This window comes from Macadamia integrifolia, unplaced genomic scaffold (genome assembly GCF_013358625.1).
Source record: "Macadamia integrifolia cultivar HAES 741 unplaced genomic scaffold, SCU_Mint_v3 scaffold2634, whole genome shotgun sequence".
NCBI lineage: Eukaryota > Viridiplantae > Streptophyta > Magnoliopsida > Proteales > Proteaceae > Macadamia > Macadamia integrifolia.
In genome coordinates this window covers 1-16,803 of record NW_024868848.1, presented here as the reverse complement: position 1 = coordinate 16,803, position 16,803 = coordinate 1, and the positions used below count along the sequence as shown (strand labels likewise).

Genomic DNA, 16,803 nt, shown 5'->3' with positions numbered 1-16,803 from the left:
AATGGTTCCTTTGTAGTACATTCCACTTGTTTTATGCTTAATATGCTTTGGATTGCATGAATCATCCATTTTGCTTGGAATCCCCATGTTTTCCCATGAAAATCCCTATTTTTGGCATTGATTTCCTTGATTTTCATTCATACTTGTATTCATAGAACTCCATAGCCTATTTGGGTATGCTCCTGCACTTTCATGATCCCGTTACTACGGCATTTTGCTCTAGACCTAGGGTTTCAAGCTATTCTCCATTATGTTCAAATTTGCACAATGGGCTTGAATTCCCTCCTTCTATTTATGCTTATTGCTTTTGCTGTCATCCTGCTGTTTTGGCGTGTTTCTATGCGTCGTCAACTACCGTTCATCCTGTCATAGGTTTCCTATCGTCCTTAGATTGTTGCCGTTTCCGTTTTGCATGAATTGGTTTTGGATTTCCCCTTCTTAATGCTGCTGTCCTTTTTCTTGCTGTACTAATCCCTACTTCTTTTTCTTATTGCCAGGATGTCGTCACGCACCGGCAAGGGACCATCTTCCTCTGGCGTTCGACGCAAGACCACCGCTTCTAAGCGGAAGAGTGCGGAGACCAGCTCTTCAGCTCCTCGCACAGGGAGACCTGCACCTGCTCAGTCTGACCCTACAGACTATGATGAGGAGCACTTCCTCAGTGCAGAGGCCGCAGCCAACTGGCCCAACTTCCTGAAGGGGTCAGTGTTGATGGAGAAGACCGTGGTAGTAGAGGACTTCCACAAGGCCAGGCTTCAAGAGAGGTTCTCAGCATTGGGCTGGGACTCTATTCTTCAGGTGGACCGACCATGCTACGAGCAGCTCGTCCGTCGGTTCTACTGTAACCTAGAGGTGTCGTATCCGTACGGGGAGTTCACCATCAGCAGCTTGGTGAAGGGAGTGGATATCCAGCTGACGGTAGGCACCTTGGCCAGTATCTTGGGTATATCGGCGGCGGGACACCGATACTACAGTCCCCCCAGGGGTAGGCCTCAGGGACCGTTCATGAGCATGGAGACACCGGACTTCATCTACGAGACCATCTGCGGCAGCAGCAGTCGACCGGAGTCCGAGACATCCTTCTACCCTGAGGTTCGTCTATTCGCCCGGTTGATCCAGTTCAACCTGCTCCCCAGAGGAGGTCATCGGAACCAGGTGGGTTTCATGGCGGCTTTCATTGCCTTCTGCATCTTCACGGCCGCAGAGGGAGGCGGCGAGCACTTGTGCCTTCCCTATATCATCCTCAGAACGATGGAGCACCATACTTCCCACCCAGAGGATGGAGGATTCCCTTACGGCAGGATCCTCACTAGGATCTTCGAGTTCTTCGGGGTGGATCTGAGCGGAGAGGAGGGGAAGACTCCGGCTGATAGGTTCGACCGGAGAAACCTCTTGAAGATGGGTCTTCAGACCCTCATGGATTCACCTCCTAGATCAGGAACTCAGAGAGGTAGGGGTAGGAGGGCTGCCCCTATGGAGGATGTCCTCATGGAGGAGGAGTCCAGTGAGGAGGATGAGGACTACGTTCCTCAGGACGAGGAGGAGGATCTGATGGGAGGTGGCATCCCTGAGGAGGTGCCTCAGGAGTCGAGAGGTCCTGGCCCTAGTTCTTCCAGAGCTGCAGCCTCACCATCTGGAGCCCCACCACCTGGGAGTGGTGCCTACGACTACGAGGGCCAGACAGCCTCCATGCGGGCCTTGCAGGATGGCCAGGTTCAGATACTGAGGCGGCTGGACGAGATTGTCTCCAGGCAGGCCACCTTGGAGGAGTCCTTCCTTAGGCTGGGTCAGGACTTGGACACCAGGGCCAACGCTATCTCAGCAGACTATGGCCGGCTTCGGAGGGAGGTACGGCTGGTGAACGCGAGGTTCGATTATTACGATCACCGCTTCGACGTCAACTCCAGGCCTCCGGCGAACGTGGTGATCATCGATGACGACGACGACGACCAGTGAGGGCTTGGCTTCCCCACCCAGCTGTTCATTCATTTTCTCTTTTTGTAAACATTGTATATTTATTCATTTGTTCTCCCTTCCTTGTATTTGCAATGTAACTGGATTCATTTATGGAATAAAATACCTTTGGATAGTGGATATTTTGTGGGGTTTTCGTATATGGAGTGCCTGTGTGGTTTTGTGGTTATGTGATTTTTCTTCTATTTGTGCTCTTTGTTATATTATTATCTGTTGTTTATCAGGTTTTGTGTAAAATTTTTGGAAATCCCATTTTACGCCGTTATGCTGCCGAAATTTCGTCAAAATAGTACTTTATAGGTTATAGTTCCAATCTAATTACCTTTTATCTACACTCACGCATGCCATGAATGCAACTTATAACATAACTCCATTTTTATACTTCCTTTCTTTGACTTTTAATCTTTAAGCTTTTATCTTTAGCCCAACCCCATTTTCCTATTATAGAGTCTACGGGATTCTAATGGTATGCTGTGAGTGGAGCAGAGCATCACGCTCTGATACCACCGTTTGTCACACCCCGTTCACCCTGAACCGGAGCGGTGACCGAGTTAACACCGGTTAACCCAAACCTGCCAGGATCATCAGATACTGTATTCCACCACAGCATACACACACTAACATCAATTCATCAGATCAGCGGAAGACTAAGTTTTACCTGTAAATAATTTCCATATACTTGATACCCAAATGGTGATACAATAATTATATACATTTAGGCCCAAAGGCATGATATATACACAAAAAGAATAAAGTTCAAATATCAAGTATATACAGGAAATCATCAAAAACCATCAGAGTACACAGCTCGGCTCGGTATCAAGGCTGGAGCTCAGCTCGGCATCAAGGGTTGTGCCCAGCTCGGCATCATATAGAAGAGCTCAGCTCGGCCTCAGAAGTGGAGCTCAGCACGGCCTCGAGACTGCTCAGAACTGCTGTCCCGCAGCACAGCTCTCACACGCGCAGTCTACGCCGTGCTCAAACTCCTCAGGGGTCCACCAGTCCTCTTCAGGAAACTCGACTGTGGGACCCACCCCATGCTCCTCAGATGAATGACCTGCAAAATCATCTAAAAAGGGGGTGTACACGTGGAATGAGCTCACTAGCTCAGTAAGTAGAGAGGTGGACCACACACAACAGTCCACACATCACAACACATCATATGCACTACATGCCATGCAATTCATTTTAAATCACATACACCTAATCAACATTACTAAGTCTTTGGTTTTAGTGCTACTACAACCACAGTGCGCGTATACTCCGGGTACGAGCCGCGAACTCCCTCCCGCGATACGCCCATAGGGCTGTTGGAGAAGGCCCACCGTGAGTACTCGGAAAAATAAAGACAATGCCGTCCACCGGCTCTCAACAGAAATGTAAATAAATGAAATAACAGTGCTGACTCTAGCAATTTAAAAGCAGTACGATTGGCCCTCTTGAATGTACCACCGGGGTTGCCGACTGTCCTACATGACTCACCGGGCGTAATGCCTAACCGCCACAGTGTCCGACAACCGCGACCCCTGCTTCCCCCCAAATGGCAACCCAACACCTTAACCCCTGTTGGGAAGGGTCGTAGCATGGGATGGTGAGAATCCTAATACCGCATGCTCCTATATGACAGTACGACTGCATAGTGCCACCGTGTCCCATACCACGGGCCACCAATGCATTCGTTTCCAAGCCGACCATGGCATCTAGGCTATCAATGCATTATGCTCCATGATGCCCACATTCAATATATAACATCTCATTTAATTTGCAATTGAAAGTAAACATAGCATATATGCACATCAATGAGTGGAATGACTAATCTATATAGCATATTCATGATGACATGACTAGATATGATATAGTTATATGAATGCCAAACAAACGCCTTGAAACAAGGCCAAACGTCTTCTCTCCACTTACCTGTTGCGTACAAGGACTCCCGTTCAGTACGGGTGAGATCCGGAGCGAATCGGGTAGGGTTTGGTGAACCTAACAAAATTGAGAGGGGTTAGTACTTCACCATTTTAGAATCGAAATTAATGAAATCCGATGTCAAAATCATGTTTAGAACGTCGAAAGAAGGTCACACGTCCGATTTGGGTTCGATCGGACATACGGACCACCTTCGGGGCCAAACAGGTGGGTAAGACAGGTGGGCTGTCTACCCGCCGGTTATACCCACCGGTTATGACCGGCGGGTAGGTACCCACCGGTTGTACCCGCCGGTTTGGCCAGGGACCCCCTGCCCTCTCAGGTGGGTACTCTCAGGCGGGTAGGTACCCGCCGGTTGTACCCACCGGTTTTGGCGGGAATGACTGTGTTTCTTCCCCATTTTCTCCATCCTTTGGGGAATCAAATGGGGCTTTTCCCCACCCATTCTTCACACCTTCAAGGTCCTATAGGAAGGTTCTAACCTAGATCCAAGTTAGATTCAAGTGAGGGAAAGCTATCTTACCTTCTTTGCCCAACAATGACTTCAAACCCTTCAAATCACTTCCAACTCACAATGCTTCTTCTACCTTGTCAATATTTCTTCAAATCCTTCAAGATCAACACATAAATCATCTATTAAACCTTAGATTCATCATTTCAAAGGGTATTTACAAGATCTCAAGAAATCATACTCGAATCGAGGGTTTAAAGCTTGGGTATGGTGAATGTGCATAAAACCCAACTTTTCTTACCTCCAACCGTAGATCTAGAGTTGAAGATTACTCTCCCGGCACCGGAATGGCAAGATCTAGCTTCGGCGCCACTGAAATCCTTCCTTTCTTCCTCTTCCTTTCTTCTACCCTTTCTTTTCTCTCTCCTCTTTACTTTTCTCACCAAACGTACGAGGGTAATAAATGGAAAGAAAAGAAATCATAAAGCTTTATATACTATTCCTACTTAAGTGAATAGTGTCGGATGGGTCACTCAGGTGGGTGGGTGTACCCTCCTGTTATACCCGCCTGAGAGCCAAAACTTGGGATTTTGACCGGGTTCAGACCTCGGCACGAACCCCACCCCAGGCATACGATGTAGCATACGTATATACCTTAAAATACGGGTATAATACCTGTTTTATCCCTACATAGCCTTATGGTAGGTGCACGTACACGGTTTGGGCACTCCCGTCTCTTCTGGCACTGGCTCGGACTTGTCGGGCCAGCCGGTGTTTAAGGTCACCCGTGCCATCATAGCCCATAAGGAACCCGCTGTAATATCCTCTGGCTCGGTTCCTGTATGGTTAAACCGGTTCAATTGCGAAATCAAACCGGGCTTAAGAAGCGGGATATTACATATATTTTTTGGATTTATAAAAATTTTTGTAATATTTTCTTGAAGGTTTATGTTTGGTAGGTGGTTTAAGGGGAGCAAAGCCGAATTGTTCACCAAAACCTCCTATTCTTTTTTGTAAAATTTGTTTTCTTAACCTAATATCAGTACAAAGGGCTAAGCCTTCTTCATGGATTAAGTTAAGGGTAATTTACAGCGCCACCCCCTGGAGAATGCCAGTATTATAGGAACACCCCCTCACTTTCACCAAATTAGACTCAGACCCCCTACCGTCAGTCACTGTTATGGAATATACCTTATATGCTGATGTCATCTATTATATTTTTCTTTTAATACCAAAATACCCTTTCTAAATGTTAACTACCTAAAATACCCATTTACGGTATTATACCTTGTTCACCAAATTGAGACCTAACCCATTCCCAATCTCCGTGAAGAGCAGCGGCGATCGATCTCCGTGAAGAGCAGCGGCGATCGATCTCCATGAAGAGCAGCGGCGATCGATCTCCGTGAAGAGCAGCGGCGATCGATCTCCGTGAAGAGTAGCGGCGATCGATCTCCGTGAAAAGCAGCGGCGATCGATCTCCGTGAAGAGCAGCGGCGTTTACCGGAACTTTTGGAAGAGCAGCGGCGTTTACCGTGAAGAGCAGCGGCGCCGTTGTTGGGTTCTGAATTCTTCCTTTTCCCTTCCTTGTTGGGAAGAAATGGCCTTGAGAGATTTCTGATGAGTTGGGGAAGAAAGCAAATACCCTTTTATCTTTCATGTCTGCTATTGATTCCAACCCTGAAAACGCGCTCGGAAACTGGAATTCATCAAGTTTGCATGTCTGCAATTGGACAGGAATTGGATGTAATATTGCAAGAGATCAAGTGGTGCAACTGGACCTCCATGATAGATCTCTTGGAGGCATAATTTCTCCTGTTCTTGCAAAGATGAAGTTCTTACTTGTATTGGACTTGAGTGGCAACAACTTCAGGGGCCAGATACCATCTGAGCTTGGTTCTCTGTCTCAGATAAAACAGCTTAGCTTCCAAGCAAATCTTCTTGAAGGAGAGATTCCTGTGGAATTGGGTGCTCTCCATCAACTGGATTATCTGAATTTGGGAAGTAATCGGCTTGTGGGTAAGATTCCGTCATCGCTCTTTTGCAATGGATCTTCTTATTTGGAGTACATGGATCTTTCTAACAATTCTCTTGGTGGTGAAATCCCTTTGTGGAATCACTGTCATTTGAAGGAATTGAGATTTTTGCTACTGTGGTCTAATCAACTTGTGGGTCAGATTCCCCCTGCCCTAGCAAATTCCACAAAGCTGAAATGGCTTGATGTTGAGAATAATTCTCTAAAAGGGGAGTTTCCATCTGATATTGTGGATAAAATGCCACTTTTGCAAGTCCTCTATTTATCCTACAATAACTTCAGTAGTCACAATGGTAACACTCTCACAAGCCTTCTGGCGTTCCTCAAGGCTTTTCAGATTAGTGGCTACGAACCCCCTTCCGGCGACTACGGCGGTAGCAACAACAGAGATTCCTTCACCTCGGCCATGGAGAGAGAGTGATACAGAGATAATGAAACGGTATACGTGTGAAGAGAGGGGTATTTTTGGGATAATAAGATAAGGGTGTTTTACTTATAAGGGTTAAAATGTCATTTCATAGCATCACTTAACAGAGACTAACGGTCGGGGGTCTGAGTTTAATTTGGTGAAAGAGAGGGGGTGTCCCTATAATAATGGCATTCTCCAAGGGGTGGCGCTGTAAATTACCCTTAAGTTAATAATTTGGCCATAAGTCATTTGATCGTAAGGGATTATCCCATCATTTTCTTTTCTGAGTCTTTGTTTGATTTTCTCAGAAAAAAGGGTTGGAAGACCTGTAAGAAACTTCTCTTTCCAACAGGGAAGATTAGCATCAAGTCTGGTAAGGACTTTGGTCAGGAAGGTGTCTTGTCTTTGTATATATATATATATATATATAGATAATGGGGGAGGGTTTCCATGTTGCTGGTGTAAGAGGAATCTCCCATTCCGCACCACTAGCAACACATGGAAACAATATTGTCATATGGGTCCACAATGATCATAGAAAATGAATTTAAAAAAAAAAAATTACATTCAAGAAGTTCGTTAAGCAAGCAATGCTTAACGAGGGGATTTTTTTCCCTTTTTAAAATTACAAATTATTTTTTAATGAGTGAAATGTTTTATAAGTTGATCCCCATGCCATTCGCATGCCATCTCACACACCAACTATATTGCATTGACATTCTTTCTCCTCTCCGATCATGTGGGTCCCTATTGCTGGAACTGATTACGCATGCAATACGTGGGGAATCTTTTCTAATTGCCATCTGACTTGATGCCTCTAAACCTGTTCTAAATGGTGAATCCTTACTACACAGCAAACCTTGTTGGATCCAAGACAAAATGAGTAGACCGGGAAGAAGTCAAAGACTCATCGAGCTTCCTGACCTTTCCTCTCATTATTTTCAAAGACTCTAATCGAGAAGCCTTAGCACTCGTTATTTTTGAAAGCTCAAAGCCCAAAATTTCTGATGAACATTTTACAGATAAATCTAATATAAAATTTATCAAAGCCGAAAAATGGATGATCTTTTATAAAATTTAATTTTACATTAAAATTTGTTATACCAATTATTCTACATTAAAACAAATGGAACCAAAGTAGAAATAAGAGAAATAAGAGGTAATCATCTATTATTATATTAAATTTTCTATCATTGTCTTTGTAACTAGCCTATGGGTTAAGGATCATTATAACAAAGCGTTCATTTTTCAAAACATCCATATTTATTTAATTTTTTTTTATTGTTTTGTAAAAAAAAATCTATAAATTAAACCTTAACATACCAGGAGAAAAATTTACATACATAATGTTTGAGAGATAAGTGAAAATCTCCCAAGACCACTTCCCCATAGAGAACAGATCAAGTTCACATACGAGAATACTCTTGTATGCTCCTGATCTGTAGATTTAGAATCTATTAAATGAAGAGAGAGAAAATGGATTTCAAATCTACGGACCAAGAAACAATCTCGTACGTGAACCTGATCTGCTCTCTTCCCCCATACTCTGATTCACTGGTTCTACTTCCTAGTCATAATACCAACGTAACATTCATTGGGATTTTTTACTTTTATCTCGATTACATAACCCTAAAAAACGAAAGGGTAAATTACACCTGAGCTAACCAGAGTTTGTGAAAAAGACATTTGGGGTGCCATTCTTTGAAGAAAAAAAAATGACATTTTGGGTGCCTTTTGGGTTAATCCTATCCCAATATGAATATATTTCTAGGTTTTCCCCTCTCAACCTCACTCCAAGTCTCCTACTCCTAACCTCACTTTCACCACCACTTTTATCCCTACCCCCAACCACCACCATTGCTGCCATCACCACCACCTGCAACTAGTGATCTAATTCACTTTGTCTTTCTTCAACCAGTGACCCAAATCACTTGGTCTTTCCTTTCCTACATCAAACTGTCTCTCTCTCCCCCCCTCCCCTCCCCCATCAATTGTAGGAAATCTTTCATGGCCCCATGACTCCTACAAAACCATGGTCAAGTATATTGATGGTGAGTCCATCTAGCTCCTTCACAGTGACCGAGTCTAATGCCAAATGATCCAGAAGAAATACATTCTCCTGTCCCTCATTTTCTTGTATCAAGACTAATTGTCCTTGAATCCGTGATACATGTCACGATTTTCTCCAATTCCAGAATCTTCATAGAAATCACGATTCCCCACTTAATCATGGATGGAAGAGTAAGGAAAAGATTCAAGATCACAAAATTTAACAAAACAAATGAAGAATTTTTTCAACTGAAAATTTTAGGTCTGAACGTAATAGCAAGCCAGAGGTTTCTAGAATCGTTAACAAATCAACAAAAGTTATTCTGGAACAAATTCTAGTAGAAATTCTTAGAATTAACTCTTTGACACACCTCCTTGTAAGTAATAGAGTTCAAGCAATAGATATAAGACTTTGACACTAACAATTATATATTACAATATATAGTTCGAAATAAAAGAATAACTTGTTAGATTTGATCCACTGAAATGATGACAGTAATCCGCCAATCTATGTAGAGTTGAGTCATATAGGTATATACTCTCCTTAAGGTATTTGAACACACCCTTACACACTTTGTCCTAAGGAGTGCTCACAATAGAGACGTATGGGGCCAGGAGATGAAATGTCAAGATCCTCAAGGACAAAAAATAACCATACAAGCTCAAAAGTAGTAGCAGAGATGGAGCAATACTTAGCCTTAATAGAGGAGAGAGCAGAGATCATATTTTTTTCTTGGATTTCCATGATAACGGGCTGCTGGCATGAAGTAATGTATTCGAACTAAGCATCTAGTAGTGGCATATGCCACTTAATCAGAGTCCAAATAAGCCACAACATGCAAAGAAGACTGAGCGAACAAGCAACGGAGGGAGCCGAATTATGAGTCAAGCGCGCGCTAGAACCAAGTTGAAAAACTACAGCGCGCGCATTAGTGCAACGGTGCTCTACGATTCGCTTTACTCCACCCAAGTGCTTGCTGGATTCGTGCCCTAGCTGATCTACGACCAAAGAAGCAACGGCTAGCTGATCTATAACCAAATAAATAATGGCTGAGCTAATCTACGACTCGGGAATAAGAACAGGCAGCTATGAGGGTAGTTGTTCTGTGTCTCGAAGTAGGTAGCTCAAACAATGGTTCAAGAACTAGCTTTGCACCTAAAAGGCTCACTTGTTGGCCCGCTCTAGATCAACGGTCGGGAAGAAGAGCGAGCAGCTATGAGATTAGTTGCCCTTAGTTCCGAAATCAGTAGCTCAATAGCCAACTCTTAGTTTACCTAGGAAGACAAGACCTTGGCCAACTACTATAGCTCCACGCTCTAAGTCCTAACACTCACTGGCTTACTTCTGGCTCTGACAGCTCTACTTCCAATTTCCAGTTTACCCGGTTTTGAAGCTAACTTACTATCACCTTAGATTAATTCCCTTCGGTCTAAAGAGAAACGGCCATAGAATGCACTCAGCTAATTAGAAGGAAAGGCCTTACAAGACTAGTTGTTGTTGTTGTTTGTAGCTAACGCTACCTTCTAGAAGTGAACAGCTAAGTAAGGTAATTGAGTTTAAGTAATAGAGCTAGGTTAGGGAACTATAGCTCACTCGTTTCACTCCAGTAGTTGTTTTGAGTGAAGGCTAACGGAGTGAAAGTAACAGTAGTTGTTGCTTGGCATGGTTAGTGAGTTAGCGAAGCAAAGCTGTTGTTCAAGTAAGCGCTATTCCAGACTTTAGGTAGCTTGTTTCAGTCTTAGTGGTCTACAATCAGGTTGTACTTGGTTGAGAAAAAGAGACCAACACTAAGAGATGACTTGAGATAACGAAGAACCCGTAGTACAACATCGATATAAGGCTGTCATGACAAATGCATAAATTGACAAAGAGAGTTTATAACATAGGTGATATTAGGTTGTGTGATTGTGAGATCTTCTATGAGAGAATTTCTTCATCCTCAGAGGTACATTGGACTTTCCACACCTTGGCTTTGATACCATTTGTTAAGAATTAGTTATAATCTATTCTTAAGCTTTTAAAGAGATGGAGTCCAAATCATTATAAATTTACATGTCGAGTTATTCATGTTTGATATGGGATTGGTTGTTTTCGCATCGAACCTCAATAAGAGGGTGTGGAACCCATGGGTGGGATGTGAGAGGACATGTATAAGAATCTACACATTAGCATTGTGTGCTTCATTTTCCTTATAAAAATTACAACTTTTGATTCTCTATGTTGTGGACCGACATGTTTTTTTATATTACTCAACATCAACGTGTTTCTTAAGAAACACTAATAGAAAAAAAAAAGGGTCCAGTTTTTGTGCATAACATATTTATAGAGAAGATTTTTTTCCTTTTGTAGTAGGGGAAAAAAGCCATAATACGCCCTCTATTTCTCCCCCATCTGATAAGTGGTTCGGTGAGTAGATGTCATCAATGGGGCTTGATCCAAGTGAGCAAGTGCTTGAGCACTCTCCTAAGGGAGAAATTCCAACCATTAAGGTACACTCTAGATTGACATAATATAGTATAATATAATGTATTGTATGAGTAGCATAGTGATATGTATAGAAAAATCTTCATCACTTATTTGCCAAAAAAAAAGGAAAAAAAAAAAAAGGGAGAGTGAATGCTACCTTGTTGTGTTGCTCTGCGACTGCATAAGGCCAATTGGAGTGTGAGTCCAAGCATCCAATAATGGGTGGGATGATCGTTTCACCGATCATGTGACTAGGCATAGGGGTGCAAGGCGAAGTACCGTTCTTTCTTTAAAAAGAAAAATAGGGAAAACTACCTGATTACCCACATTGGGGTTGTCTCTTACAAAACTATAAATGTATTGTCTGGGTTTACAAAACTATCCCAAACAGTAATTCTCTAAACTATGTATATTTTTGACCTTTTGTAGACATTCAATTTTGTCACCCACCCCGACTATGGTGATGTACAGGATATAGACGCGATCTACGCTTTTAGTCGGCGGAGAAGCCATCCTACCAAGACAATCTAGACCTGACTTTAAAACCTCGTCTCCATCTAAAGCCCTAAACCCAAGTCAAGTTCAAAACTCTAACCCATACAAATCTAATCTTGTGGCATTCAATAGTGACACATTATACATTACAGAGTTGAATCTGAATACTCTTCAAAGTGCGAGAATGACATGAAAAGGATTGCCGAACCTTCCCAGGGTGCAATAGAGCAAAAGCCCTTTCTTGTGAGTCCCTAACCATTTTAAGCTAAAGAAAAAGGCTTGACACTCATACTGATGGATAATACTGGGAAACACCTGTACTGATGGATAGTGCTTGGAATATGACTCCAACAATGTATGTTGCACCAAAATCGAACCATCGAATCTCCCAGGATCACACCCATAATTCAAAAGCCCTGTCAAGGGTTAGATTAGCATCTAATTGATTCATGGAATATTCCATTTCCCTCGGCCCCATGAAACTTGGTGGCCAACAAACTTTTTGCAACCCTACGAAAAAGTGGAGGGGCTATAAACTTTTCAAATTGGCTGTGTCCTAAAAAGTGGTGGCACCATGAAAAAACACCCCTTTTGGGTCCAAAATATATAAGAGGGATTATTCACTCATCCTAAGGAGAGGAATCTTTGCCTACCTTTCCCCTAGTGAGCTACCCACTCCCCAAGTGTCCTAAGGTGTAGAACAAGCCTCCAAGCTTCATTTATCCAATCCTAACCTTCATAAGTCGAACCTTTGCCAAATTACTCGTTATTCCACTCACCTTAATTTGTCTACCCAAATCTAAAAAAATCTCAGAAATACAAAAAATTCCAAGAAAATCCCCCAACCTTGAGGAATGTCTTAGAAAGTAATTTCCCCTCTAGGTTCTTCCAAATTTCACCAATGTCATCCTAGAATCTCGAGACTCTGCCAAAGTTTCTATAAAAGTCATGAAGGGTTGTGAGAAGGTTGGAATCTCCAAAGAAGGAAAGCTAACGATCAAGACCATTTCTGCCTGAGCCGAGGAGACACTCACTTAAGATCGTAACCCCTCTCGACCCAAAATAGGGGCCGAATGCTGGTATAAACTTTTAAAAAGTTTAACTCAATAGGCAAAATGTAGACTTTTAACTTATATGTTATAGTGTACATAGTGGTGTAGAAATGATTTGGCAATGCATGCAACATAGATATAGAGGAGTGTATTCATTTTATAAGCATTTAGTAGGAAAACCGGTTTGACCAAGTGGAGTGGGTGCCCAACTCCTTCCCAACTCCATAGCCTAACACTTACCTTCAACTAGGCCCTAATCATATTTGGTAACTCCTAAATTTCATGATTCTCAATCCCTAACATTAGACCATCATTAATATGCATTTTAGAAAATACCCTAAGGGAAGAAGGCAGTTTGCGAAATAGGCCCCCACATGACTAAGATAGAAAATGCTGCGGAGCGGGATCTACGGATGTGTGAAAGGGCGTCGGACTCCAACCATTATCTTTACACCTTTATACCCCTGAATTCCTCCACCCTTCCAACAACCTAGGCCCAGAAACGTATCACTTGCACTTGCACTTCCACTTCCACTTCCACTTCTTCTTCCCCGCCTTCACCCACCCTTGACTTCCCTTCACCTCCCTTCTTCAATCATCATGTCTGCATCCCCTCCCGCCCCACTCCCTTTGCTTTTGAGTTTAAAGATTCTTTTCTCACGTAGAAGAGCATAATGGACTACCTTTGGCAAGCCATTATAGATGCCGGAGGCGTCTTCGATAAGCAGTTCACTTTTGAGCGCTCCACCAACTGAGAAACCTTTTACTTTATCTCCACAACAAAGAGAAAGAAGAGAAAATACACCAACCTTTATTTTATTCCACGTTCATCTTCTTCTTGGAACATGCCTTGACGCTTTTATCTTTTTCTTCTGCAACATCGCCCAACCCATTACAATCCCTCTCACTTGACAACTTGCAACTCCTTCTCCCCCTGTTGACTGTTGAAACTGTATATTGGCATTGACATTAATGAGTGTACAGTCGTGCTCTTATATAGAGATTACAATTATTGAGTTATAGACAAACTCTATGATCACATGTGGGATCCTATTCCAACTCTGCTATCTCATGAGGTAGTATTGGACTGCAAGTAGTCTCTAGAGTTTGTGCTCACTGAAAATGCCTACAATGTAGGAGAGGTTGTTGAGTATGAGGATGACTCTAGAGGTTGAGTTCGAGTGGGACGCTAATTGCCCTGATACACCCCCTCAAGGTGGGGATTTGAATGGTCGAATCCGCAGCTTGTCCCATAGAAAGGAGAACCGTGTAGAGCTGAGAGCTTTGGTAAGGATATCGGCTATTTGGTCATGGGTTGAAATGAACTGCACTTGAAGTTCCTTGGAGGCGACTTTATCACGAACAAAGTGGAAGTCAATTTCAACATGCTTGGTACGAGCATGAAAGACTGGATTGACCAAAAGGTAAGTGGCCCCAATATTGTCACACCAAAGAATGGGTGTAATAGAAACAGGGATCCCTAATTCCTCAAAGAGAGAGCGAAGCCAAGTGAGTTCGGCGCAGGCATCAGCCACTGCTTTGTACTCAGACTTGGTGGAGGAGCGTGCAACTGTCTTCTGCTTAGAGGCCCAGGAGATCAAATTAGAACCCATATAGATGGCATAGCCTCCTGTGGATTTACGATCCGTACTGTAACCAGCCCAGTCAGCATCAGAGAATGCTTGTAATTGGAGGGAACTAGATTTGGAGATGAACAACCCATGATCCTTGGTTCCTTGGAGATAGCGTAGAATCCGTTTGACTAGTGTCCAATGTTCTTCGGTGGGGGCATGCATAAACTGGCAGGCACAGTTCACTGAATAAGCCACATCAGGCCTGGTGAGGGTGATGTATTGGAGAGCACCGACAATGGAGCGATATCTGGTGGGTTCTGAAAGAAGGACACCCCCTGTGGAAGATGCTGCAAAGGTGGTGGCCATGGGAGTAGTGACGGGCTTACAGTCAGTCATGCCAGCCCTCTGGAGGAGATCAGTGATGTACCGGTGTTGAGAGAGGACACCATCAAACCGATATAGGGCTTCAATACCAAGAAAAAAGCTGAGACGACCAAGATCCTTGATAGAGAATTCTGAAGCAAGCTGATGAAGGAGAGTCTGAACATGAGTTGGTTGGTTCCCTGTAACCAAGATGTCATCGACGTAGACAAGGACATAAGTGACAACAGAGCCCTGCATGTAGATAAATAGTGATGTGTTGGTTTGGGATGACCGAAAACCAGAGCGAGTGAGGAACTCAGTTAACCTGTGAAACCAAGCCCTAGGAGCCTGTTTGAGCCTATAAAGGGACTTGTGGAGGCGACAGACATGATTAGGGCACAGGGCATCTTCAAAACCCTGGGGTTGAGCCATGTAGACTTCCTCAGATAGAATACCATGCAAGAATGCATTCTGAACATCAAGCTAACGAACAGCCCATCCGTTAGATATGGCCAAGGAGAGGACCGTTCGTATGGTAGTAGGTTTGATGACAGGGCTAAAGGTCTCATGATAGTCAAGACCAGGTTGTTGATGAAATCCTTTAGCAACTAAACAGACCTTATAGTGCTCAAGGGAGCCAACTGCCTTCCGTTTGATGCGGTACACCCACTTGCAGCCAACTAGATTCATAGTTTCCCGGTAAGGCACAAGAGACCAAGTACCATTTCGTAATAAAGCATTAAATTCATCAGACATAGCAGAACTCCAATGAGGAACCTTGTGGGCCTGGGAGAAGCATGTAGGTTCAGTCGGGTCAGGTGAGGTGGTGGTAGAGAGGGTCAGGGGGTCAACATAGAGATCGTGTAGGGTTCTGGTGCGACGGGGTGGGGTGGTAGAGGATTCAGGGTTAGGGCCGGTTAGGGTTAGGTGAGGTGAGAAAGGAGGGGATATGGGAGAGGGTGGTTTGGGTAGGGGTCTGGGGTGGCAGGGAGAGTGATGGGTGGATTTGGGAGTGTAGGTAGAGGGCTAGGGTGAGGTTGAGGGGTAGGTATGTTAGGTGCAATGCCCCACGGGGGAGGGGTAGTAGGAGGGGGTTGGGTTGATGAGGATGGTGGTGCAGTGTGAAATGGGAAGGTAGATTCGTCAAATCTGACATGGCGAGATATATAGATACGACGGGTGATGAGATCCATACAACGATAACCATGATGGGAAGGGCTATATCCTAAGAAAACACATGAGGCAGAACGGGGTTCAACCTTGTGATGATTGTAAGGACGGAGCCATGGATAACAAAGGCATCCAAAGATTTTTAGAAAAGAGTAGTCCGGAGAGTTGCCTGTAACTAACTGATGGGGGGATTTGTTACCTGTGATAGAGGAGGGCATGCGATTGATGAGAAAGACTGCGGTTTCAAAGGCATAATCCCAGTAAGTCTGGGGAACAACGGCATGGGTTAGTAGGGTAATCCCAGTTTCAACAATGTGCCTGTTACGACGTTCAACTGTTCCCTGTTGCTCATGAGTATGAAGGCAAGATAACCTGTGTTGGATGTCTAACTTGGCAAAATAAGATGGGAGAGTACAGAATTCTCCCCCCCAATCAGTTTGAATGGCCTTGATGGAGCGAGAGAACTGACGTTCCACCAAGGCCTGAAAAGTACGAAAGGCAGAGTAAACATCAGACTTCAACTTTAAAGCAGTAAACCAAATATATTTAGTATGGTCATCAACAAATATAACAAAATAATGATTCCCATTTGAAGAAACTGTGGGTGGGGACCCCATACATCACTAAAAATCAAATCCAAAGGAGAGGAGCTACGAGTACTAGTTTCACGTAGTGATAATCTACTAGCTTTGCCCATTTGGCAAGCAGAACATAAAGAAGGAGTCTTCACGAGCTGATGACCCGGTAACATAAGACGAAGCACACGTTCATGAGGGTGCCCTAAACGATGATGCCAGCGACTGAAAGAGGAGGCAGAGGCCAGATTGGCATAAGG

The 16,803-nt window shown here is 43.7% G+C and overlaps 1 protein-coding gene across 1 annotated transcript; it reads left to right on the top strand.

The window, feature by feature from the left end:
- Positions 1–6,012: 6,012 nt before the first annotated feature.
- Positions 6,013–6,810, top strand: LOC122066923 (putative leucine-rich repeat receptor-like serine/threonine-protein kinase At2g24130). Its single transcript, XM_042630752.1, has one exon. It carries the CDS (start codon positions 6,013–6,015, stop codon positions 6,808–6,810), a length of 798 nt encoding a protein of 265 aa, XP_042486686.1.
- The last annotated feature ends 9,993 nt before the right edge of the window (positions 6,811–16,803 follow it).